General features: G+C 40.4%; 1 protein-coding gene across 5 annotated transcripts in view; it reads right to left on the bottom strand.

Moving 5' to 3' along the window:
- Rich (Guanine nucleotide exchange factor subunit Rich) overlaps positions 1 to 19,778 on the bottom strand; it is a 349,449-nt gene that overhangs the window by 192,261 nt on the left and 137,410 nt on the right. For 3 of the 5 annotated variants that reach the window (XM_071672678.1, XM_071672679.1, XM_071672682.1), the window contains exons 12-13: positions 3,983 to 4,079; positions 3,573 to 3,671 (exon numbers count right to left, since the gene is read on the bottom strand). In XM_071672678.1, coding sequence (XP_071528779.1) covers positions 3,573 to 3,671; positions 3,983 to 4,079 — 196 coding nt within the window. The remainder of the gene's footprint in view (positions 1 to 3,572; positions 3,672 to 3,982; positions 4,080 to 19,778) is intronic. The other 2 variants (XM_071672681.1, XM_071672683.1) reach the window with 1 other exon arrangement.

Genomic DNA, 19,778 nt, shown 5'->3' with positions numbered 1-19,778 from the left:
TTCCCCAATCTGATGCTCTGTACATGCCTTCACCCTCTCAATCAATACCCTCCCATATAATTTACCAGGAATACTCAACAAACTTATACCTCTGTAATTTGAGCACTCACCTTTGTCCCCTTTGCCTTTGTACAATGGCACTATGCAAGCATTCCATCAATCCTCTGGCACCTCACCATGAATCATACATACATTAAATAACCTTACCAACCAGTCAACAATACAGTCACCCCCTTTTTTAATAAATTCCACTGCAATACCATCCAAACCCACTAGTTTGCCGGCTTTCATCTTCCACAAAGCTTTTACTACCTCTTCTCTGTTTACCAAATCATTTTCCCTAACCCTGTCACTTAGTACACCACCTCAACAAAAACACCGTATATCTGCCACTCTATCATCAAACACATTCAACAAACCTTCAAAATACTCACTCCATCTCCTTCTCACATCACCACTACTTGTTATCACCTCCCCATTAGCCCCCTTTCACTGAAGTTCCCATTTGTCCCCTTGTCTTACGCACTTTATTTACCTCCTTCTCCCTAAAATTTAATGATACTCTCTCACCCCAACTCTCATTTGCCCTCTTTTTCACCTCTTGCACCTTTCTCTTGACATCCTGCCTCTTTCTTTTATACATCTCCCACTCACTTGCATTATTTCCCTGCAAAAATTGTCCAAATGCCTCTCTCTTCTCTTTCACTAATAATCTTACTTCATCCCACCACTCACTATCCTTTCTAATCTGCCCACCTCCCACGCTTCTCATGCCACAAGCATCTTTTGTGCAATCCATCACTGCTTCCCTAAATACACCCCATTACTCCCCTTACCTCCTTTGTTCTCACCTTTATCCATTCTGTACTCAGTCTCTCCTGGTACTTCCTCACACAAGTCTCCTTCCCAAGCTCACTCACTCGCCACCCTCTCTCCAAAACTCTTGCATTCACCTCCCTAACAACCCCATCCATAAACAAATTAAACAACCATGGAGACATCACACAACCCTGCTGCAAACCTACATTCACTGAGAACCAATCACTTTCCTCTCTTCCTACACGTACACATGCCTTACATCCTCGATAAAAACTTTTCACTGCTTCTAACAACTTGCCTCCCACACCATATATTCTTAATACCTTCCACAGAGCATCTCTATCAGCTCTATCATATGCCTTCTCCAGATCCATAAATGCTACATATAAATCCATCTGTTTTTCTAAGTATTTCTCACATACATTCTTCAAAGCAAACACCTGATCCACACATCCTCTACCACTTCTGAAACCACACTGCTCTTCCCCAATCTGATGCTCTGTACATGCCTTCACCCTCTCAATCAATACCCTCCCATATAATTTACCAGGAATACTCAGCAAACTTATACCTCTGTAATTTGAGCACTCACTCTTATCCCCTTTGCCTTTGCACAATGGCACTCAGCATGCATTTTGCCAATCCTCAGGGACTTCACCATGAATCAATACATACACTGAATATCCTTTACCAACCAATCAAAAACACATCCACCCCTTTTTTAATAAATTCCACTGCAATACCATCCAAACCCACTAGTTTGCCGGCTTTCATCTTCCACAAAGCTTTTACTACCTCTTCTCTGTTTACCAAATCATTTTCCCTAACCCTCTCACTTTGCACACCATGCCAACCAAAACACCCTATATCTGCCACTCTATCATCAAACACATTCAACAAACCTCAAAATACTCACTCCATCTCCTTCTCACATCACCACTACTTGTTATCACCTCCCCATTAGCCCCTTTCACTGAAGTTCCCATTTGCTCCCTTGTCCTTACGCACTTTATTTACCTCCTTCTCCCTAAAATTTAATGATACTCTCTCACCCCAACTCTCATTTGCCCTCTTTTTTCCAAAACTCTTGCATTCACCTCCCTAACAACCCCATCCATAAACAAATTAAACAACCATGGAGACATCACACAACCCTGCTGCAAACCTACATTCACTGAGAACCAATCACTTTCCTCTCTTCCTACACGTACACATGCCTTACATCCTCGATAAAAACTTTTCACTGCTTCTAACAACTTGCCTCCCACACCATATATTCTTAATACCTTCCACAGAGCATCTCTATCAGCTCTATCATATGCCTTCTCCAGATCCATAAATGCTACATATAAATCCATCTGTTTTTCTAAGTATTTCTCACATACATTCTTCAAAGCAAACACCTGATCCACACATCCTCTTCCACTTCTGAAACCACACACCTCTTCCACAATCTGAAGCTCTGTACATGCCTTCACCCTCTCAATCAATACCCTCCCATATAATTTACCAGGAATACTCAACAAACTTATACCTCTGTAATTTGAGCACTCACTCTTATCCCCTTTGCCTTTGTACAATGCACTATGCAAGCATTCCATCAATCCTCTGGCACCTCACCATGAATCATACATACATTAAATAACCTTACCAACCAGTCAACAATACAGTCACCCCCTTTTTTAATAAATTCCACTGCAATACCATCCAAACCCACTAGTTTGCCGGCTTTCATCTTCCACAAAGCTTTTACTACCTCTTCTCTGTTTACCAAATCATTTTCCCTAACCCTCTCACTTTGCACACCATGCCAACCAAAACACCCTATATCTGCCACTCTATCATCAAACACATTCAACAAACCTCAAAATACTCACTCCATCTCCTTCTCACATCACCACTACTTGTTATCACCTCCCCATTAGCCCCTTTCACTGAAGTTCCCATTTGCTCCCTTGTCCTTACGCACTTTATTTACCTCCTTCTCCCTAAAATTTAATGATACTCTCTCACCCCAACTCTCATTTGCCCTCTTTTTTCCAAAACTCTTGCATTCACCTCCCTAACAACCCCATCCATAAACAAATAAAACAACCATGAGTAACTTACCCTCTGAACAACATTATAAATAACTTACCCTCTAAACAACATTATGTGTAACTTACCTTCTGACCCACAACACAAGTAACTTACCCTCTGAACAACATTATAAATAACTTACCCTCTAAACATTATTATAAGTAACTTACCTTCTGACCCACAATACAAGCAACTTGCTCTCTGAACAACATTATAAATAACTTACCCTCTACACAACATTATAAGTAACTTACCTTCTGACCCACAATACAAGTAATTTGCCCTTAGAACATTATTATAAATAATCTACCCTCTAAGAAACATTGTAACTTACCCTATGACCCACAATACTAGTAACTTACCCCTGGACACAATAAGAAAATCATAAAGTTTAGCCTCCAAACGTACAAACCAGCAGCATAACAGCTGAAATTTACTCTCACAAAACACACAATAACTATTCTTAATCACTTTTACAATACAAGCTACCACCATATTGTTTTTAATAAAACAAAAGTCACTATCTTTACTTCACACATGATGCATTATATAAATATCATAGACAATCACACAGAAGAAAATGACTGTGCTCTTCCCAACACCTTTACAAAAAACTGCAGACTAAATAAAACATGAGAGTCACATACACATAAAATAAGGCATATTACACTGACCCCATGGAAAAAGAAGGTTCTGCGCTTGTTCATTCTGCTTGTCTTTCTTTCTGCTCAACTTGCTTCCTCGAGATTTTCTTTTATTTACCCCACACTTTCCTTACATGATAAAAGATGATAATGTATTACATATGCTCCTAGCAACAAGCATGCAACCTAATACTAAATGATATCACACTATGAAAATATTCACATTCACAGGAAGTGTGTGTGTGTAGTTTAATGTTTGTAAACTGTGCAGTTTTGTTCCTTAGTATACAAAACAACTGCTACAAGAAACATAAGAAGGGTACCATAAACTAGTAATGGGACTTCTACGAACAATGAAGACTTTTATCTTCAAGACCTTTACAGATGGGTACTTAGCATATCTTATTACTCAACTGAGAACGCTATCATGTTCACATTACCTGAGTTTGTTTCTGATGGCTGAAGATTATACACAGTTATATGGCAGTCAGCAGTGAGAACAATAAGTTGATCACCATACATATTCAACAATAGGACCTGTAATGTAAAAACAAAAATAAGAACAAAAGGTAAATGATGAGCCACACATTTTATATATTAAGAGAGATAAAGAACAGATAAATTTCAAAGTCTGCCACAATCAAGTAAATGGAAAATGCAGCATATATATGCTGGAAATTTTTATTTTTAATACTATTCCCCATTTCCTGCATTAGCAAGGTAGCATTATGAACAGAGGACTGAGCCTTTGAGGGAATATCCTCTCTTGGCCCTCTTCTCTGTCCCTTCTCTTGGAAAACTAAAAACGAGAGGGGAGGATTTCCAGCCCCCCACTCCCTCCCCTTTTAGTTGCCTTCGTAGGGAGTACATGGGAAGTATTCTTTCTCCCCTATCCCCAGGGATAATATGCTGAAAATATGGAAGCCAATTCTCCATTTCGTGTCAAAATGACAATTTTCATATATCTCAATTAAAGCTCCTTGAGGGAAATCTTACATAAAAAATGTACCAATTTTCATAAATAGTCTTTAAAAAATACCTTTTAAGTAAGCTTATGAACATCTAAACTCATACATACCACAACCTCATTAATTCAAAAAGCATGGAGAATGGATTCAAACACATTTCAAAACTGAATTATTTACAATAATATGACTCTCTAAGGAGTGATCATTCCTATCGAAATTAAGTTTTAAGATAATAGAAATATATCTCAATACAATGTCGTTTTAAGATAAAAGAAGGATATCTCTATACACTGTCGACCCTATCATTACAGTAAAATACTTTATTGTACTCATTTATTAAAAAAAATCAAATGTTACTTCCAAATAGCTGTGATGCTGCGTAAAAAGTAAGGCAGACCTAAGTCTTACTACTTTGTATAGCATTTTCACAGTCTTTATGCATCCCTCTGAGTATATTTTAAAAGGTTAGTCACATCAAGGACTCTACCAAATGAGAAGGATGAAAACAGAGTTTGTACAAAACTTGCATGGAGTGCTCATCCTATCTGTAATGTATGAACATGACATTTTTTCTCATCATATCTCTCATGTACAGACATTACACCTACTTTTCTTGTCCTATCTCTAATGTAAGGACATGACACCTTATCTTTTTTTTTTTCTATGCCCACATAACTCAAAATAAGAGGCAGCAGCAATATGATAACCTTTTTAAATTTGGAAAACATATAGGGTATAGAAATATGACATGAAAAAGATATGTGGAGTGAAAAAATAATTTTAAAGGTGCATGATGAAAGCCCATAATACCAATGATGATCTTACTCTCACACAAACCCTTTTAATTGTACTATCATAAGCTTTCCTTATAAACTCCAAATTTGCATTCTTTCCACATGCCCAAATACAGGTAATTACCCTCAAAACACCTCAAAGTATTACATTTCACCCATTCCTCCACTTCACAATTCATACCCTTTGGATTCCCTGCCATCTCTCATACACCCTCTAATTTCTTTCTTCATTCTACCTAGTCATACCACATGCTCCTCTCAAATAGCTTATTTCCACAGCCTGGATTCCTAACCACTGACTCATCCAATGTCTATGTTTTGGCTACATAGGTCAGGTTTAGGAGGACTATGTTGTCCCTTAATCCTCTCATTTCTATACTTACACCTCTACCCTTCATAATCTCATTATGGAAACCAATGACTCTTCTACCCTGCACTACTCTCTCCCTTATCTCTCCTTCCATATCACCAAACTTACCCAAGATAGCTACAAAATACTTAAATTCTGTCACCTCTTCCAGTCTTTCTCTCCCCCCACCCCCATATCTATAACACAGTTTAACACACTTCCTTCTCTCACATGATAGGGCTTTGCAAAATCTATACTTTCAGTGATACTGGGAAACAGAGTGGAAGAGAACTGGAAGAAAAGATATGGAGGAAGAATGCATGGTATGGTGTATGTGAGGGAGGCATGGAAGGACAGGAATATCTGAAGCCTATTTTGCTGTGGCTAGCCTCTTGATGGCAGTTCCCTAAGGGAATGGGCATCAGAGATATAGACAGATAGATGCTGAAAGTCTACAAAGAAGCTGAATCCATGTACGAAGTATGGCAAAAGACAGATTTGTGAAGATCTATTGTAGTACAGTATGACTGTATATACAGGAGGAAAGAAAGTATCAAAGAGACACAATGATATGAGTAAACTGCTAGAGCAAATGTGAGGTCAGGTTAAACATCATATTCAACAGGTTTTTATAGATTAGGCACAGAATCTTGTTTTTTCTTTATTGCTGGATTGGATGAGTACACTTATCCCATAATTAGTTCTGTTTAGAAAACTCAGTACTATTCTTGTGTTTCCACCCAATCCTTTTAATACAGGCCAAGGTACAAAAAAAAAAAAAAAAAGCATTCTTATGAGGATGAATGGAACTGGAAAAATAATGGGCCATTTAAACACATTAAATCTTGGAATCTGGAGAAGGCATATGATAGAGTTGATAGAGATGCTCTGTGGAAGGTATTAAGAATATATGGTGTGGGAGGCAAGTTGTTAGAAGCAGTGAAAAGTTTTTATCGAGGATGTAAGGCATGTGTACGTGTAGGAAGAGAGGAAAGTGATTGGTTCTCAGTGAATGTAGGTTTGCAGCAAGGGTGTGTGATGTCTCCATGGTTGTTTAATTTGTTTATGGATGGGGTTGTTAGGGAGGTGAATGCAAGAGTTTTGGAAAGAGGGGCAAGTATGAAGTCTGTTGGGGATGAGAGAGCTTGGGAAGTGAGTCAGTTGTTGTTCGCTGATGATACAGCGCTGGTGGCTAATTCATGTGAGAAACTGCAGCAGCTGGTGACTGAGTTTGGTAAAGTGTGGGAAAGAAGAAAGCTGAGAGTAAATGTGAATAAGAGCAAGGTTATTAGGTACAGCAGGGTTGAGGGTCAAGTCAATTGGGAGGTAAGTTTGAATGGAGAAAAACTGGAGGAAGGAAAGTGTTTTAGATATCTGGGAGTGGATCTGGCAGCGGATGGAACCATGGAAGCGGAAGTGGATCATAGGGTGGGGGAGGGGGCGAAAATCCTGGGAGCCTTGAAGAATGTGTGGAAGTCGAGAACATTATCTCGGAAAGCAAAAATGGGGATGTTTGAAGGAATAGTGGTTCCAACAATGTTGTATGGTTGCGAGGCGTGGGCTATGGATAGAGTTGTGCGCAGGAGGATGGATGTGCTGGAAATGAGATGTTTGAGGACAATGTGTGGTGTGAGGTGGTTTGATCGAGTAAGTAACGTAAGGGTAAGAGAGATGTGTGGAAATAAAAAGAGCGTGGTTGAGAGAGCAGAAGAGGGTGTTTTGAAATGGTTTGGGCACATGGAGAGAATGAGTGAGGAAAGATTGACCAAGAGGATATATGTGTCGGAGGTGGAGGGAACGAGGAGAAGTGGGAGACCAAATTGGAGGTGGAAAGATGGAGTGAAAAAGATTTTGTGTGATCGGGGCCTGAACATGCAGGAGGGTGAAAGGAGGGCAAGGAATAGAGTGAATTGGATCGATGTGGTATACCAGGGTTGACGTGCTGTCAGTGGATTGAATCAGGGCATGTGAAGCGTCTGGGGTAAACCATGAAAAGCTGTGTAGGTATGTATATTTGCGTGTGTGGAAGTATGTATATACATGTGTATGGGGGTGGGTTTTGCCATTTCTTTCGTCTGTTTCCTTGCACTACCTTGCAAACGCGGGAGACAGCAAAAAAACAAAAACAAAAAAAAACAAAAACAAAAAACTTGGAATGTTTGAGACTTTTGCTATGCAATTAATTTTAATATACCCCCTAGTGCACAAAAAATGCAGTTTTTTCATTTATCTAGAACTAAGGAATTACCTATTTGCACTGTACTAGGAGAAAGTTTTACACTCATGGGCCCCCATCTCTTGAACATTCTCTACAGTCACACAACTTCTTAAATTTCTGCATGATTTCTGCATTTACTATGTTTTCATTCACTTTACTCCTCTCATTCACCATTCTTATACCATAAAAGTACTTCTTCACCTCTTTTTTATCTAATACTATACGAGTAATTCTTCACATTTTTTTATCAACTTTCTTGCTAATTTCATGTTATGTCCTCTGGTTTCTCTATTCCTACATCTCTCAAAGAACTATTCATTGTCTGCATCATCAACCTATTTCATGAATTAAAAGTTGTGATTAGGTTCAATCTCACTCATCCTTCCAAAGTGGGCAAATTTAAAGCCCTTAGCTTTTCCCTGTAACTTTGCCTTCTCATTTCTCATACGATATTTGTTCTCTGGACCATTTCTATTAGCTCTTTGTGCCTCCTTAGGAAGTGTGACCAAACTTGAGAAGCACATTCTACTTTTGGCCTTGAAATGGATGTGAAAAACTTTCTTAATATTTTCCTATCCACAAGCTTGAATTCAATTCTGAAACTTATCAGGCAGTTGGTCTCCTCAACTCTTCTTCCATGGTATGACTCCAGTGATAGCTAGAGGAACAATGCCAACTCCCAAGTCTTTCTCAAACATAGATTCCTGCAAAGCATTTCCTGCTAGATGATAATCATATCAAGGTCTTCTTTCACAGTGATGCAACCTCATTACTTAAAGTTTATTCAGACTGGACTTCAATAAACATAGACCAACTATAGAGTCTACCAAGCTCCCCTTGTAAGTTAGTGCAAACCTCCACACATTTCACTTCCCTTTTGACTTGCATCATCAGCAGACATACTCTGGTAGAAGTCTATATCTTCTGGCAAGTCATTTACATACATCAGGAAGAATAATCATCCCAGGACAGATCCCTGCAGTATCATGTTCATGACCTCAGCGCATTGTGAGAGGGCTCCTCTGTCCCTTGTTCCCTTCCGCTAAGACAATCTTCTGTCCATTTAAGAGTCTCCCACTTATTTCTGCCTGGTGACCCAGGTTCTTAATTAGCCTCCTATGCAGTACAGTGGCAATCCAGATACAAAAAAAGCTACCCAGCCTTTTCTTTTGACCAATACTGAGCTCACTATACACAGAAATCTAAGAGGTTTGGTACACATAACCTCCTTTCCTTAACACTATCCTGTCTCACACTAAGGTAATTTCTCCTCCACAGGAAGTTATCCATCTGCATTGTGATTAACTTTTGTCAGTACCTTGAAGAACACACTTATCAGTGAGAATGGTCTGTAATTCAATGCCTATTCCCATTCTCTTCTCGTGAATAGGCATAACATTTACCCTTTTCCACTTCAGCATTCTATTTTTCTCCATCATGTTTACCAGAAGTTCAAAAGGTCTATTTACTTATATCTACAGCACATATGGTGAAATTTCATCAGGACCATGACCCTTGTGTGGGTGAGGACCTATAATTTTGTTAATATCTATTCTAGATATGTAGCATTTATGGATCTGGAGAAGGCATATGATAGAGTTGATAGAGATGCTCTGTGGAAGGTATTAAGAATATATGGTGTGGGAGGCAAGTTGTTAGAAGCAGTAAAAAGTTTTTATCGAGGATGTAAAGCATGTGTACATGTAGGAAGAGAGGAAAGTGATTGGTTCTCAGTGAATGTAGGTTTGCGGCAGGGGTGTGTGATGTCTCCATGGTTGTTTAATTTGTTTATGGATGGGGTTGTTAGGGAGGTAAATGCAAGAGTTTTGGAAAGAGGGGAAAGTATGAAGTCTGTTGGGGATGAGAGAGCTTGGGAAGTGAGTCAGTTGTTGTTCGCTGATGATACAGCGCTGGTGGCTGATTCATGTGAGAAACTGCAGCAGCTGGTGACTGAGTTTGGTAGAGTGTCTGAAAGAAGAAAGTTAAGAGTAAATGTGAATAAGAGCAAGGTTATTAGGTACAGTAGGGTTGAGGGTCAAGTCAATTGGGAGGTAAGTTTGAATGGAGCAAAACTGGAGGAAGTAAAGTGTTTTAGATATCTGGGAGTGGATCTGGCAGCAGATGGAACCATGGAAGCGGAAGTGGATCATAGGGTGGGGGAAGGGGCGAAAATCCTGGGAGCCTTGAAGAATGTGTGGAAGTCGAGAACATTATCTCGGAAAGCAAAAATGGGGATGTTTGAAGGAATAGTGGTTCCAACAATGTTGTATGGTTGCGAGGCGTGGGCTATGGATAGAGTTGTGCGCAGGAGGATGGATGTGCTGGAAATGAGATGTTTGAGGACAATGTGTGGTGTGAGGTGGTTTGATCGAGTAAGTAACGTAAGGGTAAGAGAGATGTGTGGAAATAAAAAGAGCGTGGTTGAGAGAGCAGAAGAGGGTGTTTTGAAATGGTTTGGACACATGGAGAGAATGAGTGAGGAAAGATTAACCAAGAGGATATATGTGTCGGAGGTGGAGGGAACGAGGAGAAGTGGGAGACCAAATTGGAGGTGGAAAGATGGAATGAAAATGATTTTGTGTGATCGGGGCCTGAACATGCAGGAGGGTGAAAGGAGGGCAAGAAATAGAGTGAATTGGATCGATGTGGTATACCGGGGTTGACATGCTTTCAGTGGATTGAATCAGGGCATGTGAAGCATCTGGGGTAAACCATGGAAAGCTGTGTAGGTATGTATATTTGCGTGTGTGGACGTATGTATATACATGTGTATTGGGGTGGGTTTTGCCATTTCTTTCGTCTGTTTCCTTGCGCTACCTCGCAAACGCGGGAGACAGCGACAAAGCAAAAAAAAAAAAAAAAAAAAAATCTTTTCTAGATATCGTTTCCTAAAACCTCTCCATTCCATCTAACTGGTGGTAGGGCTAAATGACTTCCACCGTAAAAACACTTTTAAATTTGTTATTCATTTTATCACTTATCCTTGCATCATCCTCAACAGTTCTTCCTTTGAATTCCTTAACTTGGTAGACAGCCACTGACAGAGAGGTATATCACCAGTACTATCCACCTGGGTATTGACAGGGTTAGGGGTTAGTGACAGCTACATAATCAGCCAGTGCTTCAGTGGTTGTCAAACTGCACTCCTCTGAGCCAAGTAGCTGTTTTCTTCTTTCTGCTTCATCCACATCTGGACTGGTGGCATTCTGTCCACAAATATTCAGTCTCTCTTTGTCATACATAACACTTGACAACACTTAACTTACACAACTCATTCTTCATAATACTAGATTTTTCCTGTGGTAAGCATTGAGTTAGCCCTGCCTTCGAGCAAAATGGTCAGAGTAATAGACAGAGGTATCAAAAAACATTAGACAGGAGTATTAGAAACATTAGGTGGCAGCATTATGCGGAAAGAATAGGCTGGAACATTAGGTAGTTACAATAGGTTACAGTAAGCAGAAGTAATCAGTGGGAACATCAGGTAGGAGTCTCTGAAAACACTGTGCTAGAGTTGCCCTCTGACAATGGCCTGTTAAGGGTGAGACACTTAAAGCTAAAAGGTAACATTGGAGTTCACCAGTTAAACAGACTTTTTTGCTGTGGCCACCCACTTGAGGGAGTTCCCACAGGGGGAAGGCATCAGAGATATAGATAGATGCATACAAACTGTTTGTTAAAGAGGAGCTAATAAGATACTCTTTAACAGACAATTTATTCCAGATCAATTTGAGGGAAAGTCTTGCATTTTCTCCAGTCTTGTCCATAATATTCATTTTAAAGATTCTTTGCTCTCCCTTTTTTATCCTGGTATATTCAATCCCTGTTCCATTATACTATGCAAAAGCTGGGTAGCTGAAGTGTTGCTTATATCTGTGCCATTGCACATCTCAAAGCTCCTTTGCTTTTGATGTTTTTCATTAAACCATTCTTCCCTTGTTCTTAATATTTGAGATGAGGGGTAACCACATTCCTCCACCTTCAAAGTAAATTTTACAATGCATGATTCCTGGGAACTGAACTCCATTCAGTTGTTTAAGTCTGAGTAGTTTCCGCAATAAAATCAATGATTTAAGTCTTATCTCACCTTGTACAAAGGTAAAGAGGGATACGGGTGAGTGTTCAAACTACAGAGGCATAAGTTTATTGAGTATTCCTAGGCAAAATTGTACGGAAGGGTACTGATTGAGAGGGTGAAGGCATGTACAGAGCATCAGATTGGGGAGGAGCAGTGTAGTTTCAGAAGTGGTAGAGGATGTGTGGATCAGGTGTTTGCTTCGAAGAATGTGTGGGAGAAATACTTAGAAAAACATATCGATTTGTATGTGGCATTTATGGATCTGGAGAAGGCATATGACAGGGTGGATACAGATGCTTTGTGAAAGGTCTTAAAAGTATACGGTGTGGGAGATAAGCTGCTAGAAGAAGAGAAGTTTTATCAAGGGTGTAAGCCCTCTGTACAAGTAGGAAGAGAGGAGAGTGATTGGTTCCCAGTGAAGATCGGTCTGCAGCAGGGGTGTGTGATGTCCCCCGGTTGTTTAATTTCTTTATGAATGGGATGGTTAGGGAGGAGAATGCAAGTGTTATGGCTAGAGTGGCGAGTATGCAGTCTGTTGGGGATGAGAGGGCAAAGGAAGTGAGTCAGTTGTTGTTCACCAATAACACAGCACTGGTAGCTGATTCAAGTGAGAAACTGCAGAAGTTGGTGACTTGAGTTTGGAAAAGTGTGTGAAAGGAGAAAGTTGAGAGTAAACATAAATGAGAGAGAAGTTATTAGGTGCAGCAGGATTGAGGGACAGGTTCATTGGGGTGTAAGTTTAAATGGAGAAAAATTGGAGAAAGTTGAAGTTTTTCAGATATCTGGGATTGGACTTAATGCAAATGGAACCATGGAAGTAGAAGTAAGTCACAAGGTGGGGAAGGGGGCATAGGTTCTGGGAGAATGAAGAATGTGTGGAAAGTGAGCATGTTATCTCAGTGTGAAAATGGGCACGTTTGAAGGAATAGTAGTTACAACAATATTCCATGGTTGCGAGGCATGGGCTATAGATAGGGTTGTACAGAGGATGGTGGATGTGTTGGAAATGAAATGTATGAGGACAATATGTGGTGTGAGGTGATTTGATCGAGTAAGTAATGAAAGGGTGAGAGAAATGTGTGGAAATAAAAAGAGTATGGTTGAGAGAGCAAAAGAGGGTGTATTGAAATGGTTTGGACATATGTAGATTATGAGTGAGGAAAAGTTGACAAAGAGGATATATGTGTCAGGGGTGGAGGGAATAAGGAGAGGAAGGAGACCAAATTGTAGGTACAAGGATGGAGTGAAAAAGATTTTGAGCGACCAGGGCCTGAACATACAGGAGGGTGAGAAGCGTGCAAGGAATAGAGTGAATTGGAACAATGTGATATACCGGGGTCAATGTGCTGGCAATGGACTGAACCAGAGCATGTGAAGTGTCTGGGGTAAACCATAGGAAGCTCTGTGGGGCCTGGATGTGGATAAAGAGTTGTGGTTTTGGTGCATTACACATGACAGCATGAATTGCTACTCTAGTTAAAAGTAGACTTATTCCTTCATCTTATTAGCTCCTAAATGACCTCAGTATGAACTGCCAATCAAGTTATGAGTCAAACTCAATCCTTGTACATACTAGTTCCTAACTAATCACAGCATGAATTGCTACTCTAGTTAAAAGTCAAACTCAACCCTACAACACACTAGCTCCTAACTAACCACAGCATGAAATGATAACAAAGTTACTAGTCAAACCAAATTCTTGTACAGGTGTGGCAGTATCATAACCAGTGAGGTAAGAGGTGCTGCTACCGTGGAAAGTAAAGAAGCACAGAATTGGGAAAAGTCGCACCCCCTGCCTTCTCGTGGTGACCTCATCAGTACAACCCTTAGGGATGGAACTAAAGGGGAAGGCATTGCCTAATTACATCAGGGCAATAGTTAGAGCTGGGCAAACATCTGAGGTGTACTGTTACTTTTAGTTTTGACAATTTTGGAGTCTCAATACCACTGGAAACTCTGCGCTAGAGTTGCCCTCTGCCAGTGACCTGTCAAGGGTGAGGCACAAAAGGCTAAGAAATGGCACTGGAGACTATCAATTATGCTGAGGGTTAAAAGGAATGAGTTATTGAGAGCTATGGTGCTGAATGTGAATGGGATGAATGAGGAGAATAAAAGAAGGGAGATTACAGAGAGGTGTAAAAGTCGTAGCATGGATGCTAGGGATCAAGGAAACCCATATCCTTGGGCAGTGTGTGTAAAGTGAAAATGGAAATGATGAATGGAAGTTATGGAGGGCAAGGAAAGGAGGTGTGGAATGGATGGGAATGAATGAAAATTATCGGGAATGAGGAAAAGAAGGATGTACAATTTTGTTATCGCCAACAGTATGGGAAGGTGTTACAGAGCATGGATGGAATGGATCAAGAATAAAGTGGGTGAAAGGAAAGACTGAGATTGTGAAATATGCATGGGTATGTGTACATGCACCTGTGAATATGAAAACTGTACAAGGTAAGGATGAAAATCAAGCTTTTCTGAGGGAATGTGAATGACTGTATAAACGATTTTGAAAATGAGAGAAACATGGTCATATTGGGTGATATGACTGCAAAAGTGGGATGTGATGAAATTGGTGAAATAGTTGGTAAGTGGGGAGCGCCTGGAATAAATGGGAAAGGAAACTACCTAGTAAATATTTATGCTGAGAGGGGTTTATTCCTTGTGAACACTTTTTTTCAGCACAAGATGATCCATAGATATACTTGAATGAGGAATGATGGAAGAGAAGGGCAAAAGGCTTGATTGACCATGTAGCAGTGGATGAGAAAGGTTGTGCTGGATGCTAGAGTCATGAGAGGATTCTTTGGAGATTGACCATTTAGCAGTTCTTGTGGGGATGAGGATCAGGGAGAAGTGGAGGTATGGTGTTAGGAAAAATAAAGAGGTAAAAGTGTTGGCAAGTGAGAAGATGAATTACGAAAAAATACAGGGTGGAGTATGAAGGGAAGGTAAGTGAAAGCTTATATGGAAAAGCAGTGAATGTAGGAATGCAGTCATATGTGAACGAGGTGTTTAAACTGTTTAGAGAAATACAAGTAAAGTTTGTAGAATCAGTGGTTGGATGCAAGGTAGAGATAAGGAATAAAAAGGGCAAGGCTGTGGAAGAGAAGAAAAAGGCATATGGTAGATTACTCAATAGGAATGTACCAGTGGAAGTTCAGCATAGGAGGAGGGAAGAATACAAATATGTAAGTGGAATGTTAAGAAGCTGATAGAGGAAAGTGAAGAAAGAGCAGATGAAGATTTTGGAAGAAAGTTAAGTGAAAAGTTTTGGGACAATAAGAAACTATATGGGAAGGAGGTGAAAAAGGAAAGAGGTGGATGTCAGAGTGGAAGTATTGATGCAAGAAGGAAGAGAGGGGAATTGCTGAAGCAAAAGGAAGATGGAAAGATTATTTTGAAGAACTGAAGAATATGAGAGAAGGGGAGGCGGTAGTTGTTACATGCATGGGTATGAAGGAGGGAAGGAAGAGGGAACAAGTGCAGGGGCCTATAGCAAAGAGGAAGGTAAGAAGGGCAATACTGAGGCTGAAGATAGGAAAGGCACCTAGAGTGGATGGAATTATGGTTGAAACATTGAATCATGGAGGAGAAAGAGAGATAGAGTGGGTGCATCTTATATGTAATTTAGCATGGAAACAGAAGATTGTGCCTGAGGATTGGGTGAAAGCTATTGTTTCTTTATTCAAAGGAAAAGATACGAAGGATGTATGTAGCAATTAGAGGAGAATAAGTCCGGAAAGTATACCAAGAAAAGTGTATGCAAGAATAATAATTGACAGAGTGATGGAAGTGACTGAATGCAGAATAAAAGAAAAGCAAGGGGGTTTTAGGAAAGGTAGTGGATGTGTGAATCATATTTTTCTCATAAAGATGACAAAGGAAAAGTATTTAGAGAAAGGTTAGAAGTTGTATCCAGCTTATATGGATCTGGAGAAAGCATATGAAAGAGTCAAGTGGAATGCTTTGTGGTATGTGTTACTGATATATAGTACAGGAAGAAAATTGTTGGATGGTGTAAAAGCATTCTACAGAGGAGCAAATGAGTGTAAGAGCGGAAGGAGAGCAGAGTGAAAGTTTTGGGATACATGTAGGTGTGAGGCAGCTGTGTGATGTCACCATGGCATGGTAAAGATATTCAATGAATGTATGCCTGATGATTGGTGGAATGCATGCATAATGACACTATAAAGGCAAAGGGGATAAAGGTGAGTGTACAAACTACAGCAGCATAAGCTTGTTGAGTATTCCAGGATAATTATATGGGAGGGTATTGACTGAGAGGGGGAAAACATGTACAGAGCATCAGATTGGAGAAGAGCAATTTGGTTTCAGAAGTGGTAGAGGATGTGTGGACCAGGTGTTTGCTTTGAAGAATGTGTGTGAGAAATATTTAGAAAAACAGATGGATTTGAATATGGCATTTATGGATCTGAAGAAGGCATATGACAGGGTTGACAGAAAAGTTTTTTGGAAGGTCTTAAGGGTATATGGTGTGGGAGGTAAGGCTGTTACAAGCAGTGAAAAGTTTTTATCAAAGATGTAAGGCATGTGTACAAATAGGAAGAGAGGAGAGAGACTGGATCCCGGCGAAGGTTGGTTTGCGGCAGTGATGTCTCCATGGCTGTTTGATTTGTTTTTGGATGGGGTGGTCAAGTAAGTAAATGCGAGAGTTTTGGAGAATGAGGTGAGTATGCAGTCTGTTTGGGATGAGAGGGCATGGGAAGTGAGTCAGTAATCATTCGCCAATGATACAGCACTAGTTGCTGATTCAGGTGAGAAACTGCACAAGTTGGTGACTGAGTTTGGAAAAGTGAGTGAAAGGAGAAAGTTAAAAGTAAATGTCAATAAAAGAAAGGTTATTAAATTTAACTGGGATGTAAGTTTGAATGGAGAAAATTGGAGGAAATGAAATGTTTTAGATATCTGGGAGTGACTTAACAGTGAATGGAACCATGGAAGTGGAAATGAGTCACAAGATGGGGGAGGGGGCAAAGGTTCTGGAAGCGATGAAGAATGTGTTGAAAGAGAGAATGATATCTTGGAGAGCAAAAATAGGTATGTTTGAAGGAATAGTAGTTCCAACAATATTATATGGTTGCAAGGCATGGGCTATAAAAAGGGCTGTACAGAGGAAGGTAGATCTATTAGAAATGAAATATTTGAGGACAATAAGTGGTATGAGGTGGTCTGATCAAGTAAGTAATGAAAGGTTAAAAGAGAGCTGAGATAGCAGAAGAGGGTGTGTTGAAATGGTTTGGACATATGGGGAGTATGAGTGAGGAAAGGTTGACAAAGAGGATATATGTGTCCGAGGTGGAGGGAACAAGGAGAAGTGGGAGGCCAAATTGGAGGTGGAAGGATGGGGCAAAAAAGATTTTGAGCAATCGGGGCCTTAACATACAGGAGGGTAAGAGACGTGCAAGGAACGGAGTGAATTGGAACAATGTGGTATACCAGGGTCAATGTGCTGTCAATGGATTGAAGCAGGGCATGTGAAACGTCAGGGGTAAACTATGGGAAGGCCTGTGAAGCCTGGATGTGGTTAGGGAGATGTGGTGTCGGTGCATTACACATGATAGCTAAAGACTGAGTGTAAAGGAAAGTGGCCTTTTTGTCAGTTTTCCTGGCACTAACCTGCTGAAGTGAGGGCAGCGATATTGCTTCCTGTGGGGTGGGGTGGCACCAGGAATGAATTAGAGGCAAGCATGACTATGTACATGTGTACATATGTATATGTATGTGTATGTACATGAGCATGTACAGGCATTTATGTATATACATGAGTACATGAGTGGATGGGTCATTCTTCGTCTCTTTTCCGGCGCTACCTTGCTGATGCAGGAAATGGCGATCAAGTACAATAAAAATAAAAAATACACACACACACACACACACACACACACATATATATATATATATATATATATATATATATATATATATATATATATTATATTTTTATTATTTATTTATTATACTTTGTCGCTGTCTCCCGCGTTTGCGAGATAGCGCAAGGAAACAGACGAAAAAAATGGCCCAAACCCCCCCATACACATGTATATACATACGTCCACACACGCAAAAATACATACCTACACAGCTTTCCATGGTTTACCCCAGACGCTTCACATGCCCCGATTCAATCCACTGACAGCAAGTCAACCCCGGTATACCGCATCGCTCCAATTCACTCTATTCCTTGCCCTCCTTTCACCCTCCTGCATGTTCAGGCCCCGATCACACAAAATCCTTTTCACTCCATCCTTCCACCTCCAATTTGGTCTCCCTCTTCTCCTTGTTCCCTCCACCTCCGACACATATATCTTCTTGGTCAATCTCTCCTCACTCATCCTCTCCATGTGCCCAAACCACTTCAAAACACCCTCTACTGCTCTCTCAACCACGCTCTTTTTATTACCACACATCTCTCTTACCCTTACGTTACTCACTCGATCAAACCACCTCACACCACACATTGTCCTCAAACATCTCATTTCCAGCACATCCATCCTCCTGCGCACAACTCTATCCATAGCCCACGCCTCGCAACCATACAACATTGTTGGAACCACTATTCCTTCAAACATACCCATTTTTGCTTTCCGAGATAATGTTCTCGACTTCCACACATTCTTCAAGGCCCCCAGGATTTTCGCCCCCTCCCCCACCCTATGATCCACTTCCGCTTCCATGGTTCCATCCGCTGCCAGATCCACTCCCAGATATCTAAAACACTTCACTTCCTCCAGTTTTTCTCCATTCAAACTCACCTCCCAATTGACTTGACCCTCAACCCTACTGTACCTAATAACCTTGCTCTTATTCACATTTACTCTGAAATTTCTTCTTCCACACACTTTTCCAAACTCAGTCACCAGCTTCTGCAGTTTCTCACATGAATCAGCCACCAGCGCTGTATCATCAGCGAACAACAACTGACTCACTTCCCAGGCTCTCTCATCCCCAACAGACTTCATACTTGCCCCTCTTTCCAAAACTCTTGCATTTACCTCCCTAACAACCCCATCCATAAACAAATTAAACAACCATGGAGACATCACACACCCCTGCCGCAAACCTACATTCACTGAGAACCAATCACTTTCCTCTCTTCCTACACGTACACATGCCTTACATCCTCGATAAAAACTTTTCACTGCTTCTAACAACTTTCCTCCCACACCATATATTCTTAATACCTTCCACAGAGCATCTCTATCAACTCTATCATTTGCCTTCTCCAGATCCATAAATGCTACATACAAATCCATTTGCTTTTCTAAGTATTTCTCACATACATTCTTCAAAGCAAACACCTGATCCACACATCCTCTACCACTTCTGAAACCACACTGCTCTTCCCAAATCTGATGCTCTGTACATGCCTTCACCCTCTCAATCAATACCCTCCCATATAATTTGCGAGGAATACTCAACAAACTTATACCTCTGTAATTTGAGCACTCACTCTTATCCCCTTTGCCTTTGTACAATGGCACTATGCACGCATTCCGCCAATCCTCAGGCACCTCACCATGAGTCATACATACATTAAATAACCTTACCAACCAGTCAACAATACAGTCACCCCCTTTTTTAATAAATTCCACTGCAATACCATCCAAACCTGCTGCCTTGCCGGCTTTCATCTTCCGCAAAGCTTATATATATATATATATATATATATAGAGAAGAAAGTTAAGAGTAAATGTGAATAAGAGCAAGGTTATTAGGTACAGTAGGGTTGAGGGTCAAGTCAATTGGGAGGTGAGTTTGAATGAAGAAAAACTGGAGGAAGTGAAGTGTTTTAGATATCTGGGAGTGGA

Source organism: Panulirus ornatus, chromosome 17 (genome assembly GCF_036320965.1).
Source record: "Panulirus ornatus isolate Po-2019 chromosome 17, ASM3632096v1, whole genome shotgun sequence".
In the NCBI taxonomy this organism is placed as follows: domain Eukaryota; kingdom Metazoa; phylum Arthropoda; class Malacostraca; order Decapoda; family Palinuridae; genus Panulirus; species Panulirus ornatus.
Note: the sequence above shows the minus strand (reverse complement) of the source record. Positions and strands in the feature narration are given on the sequence as shown.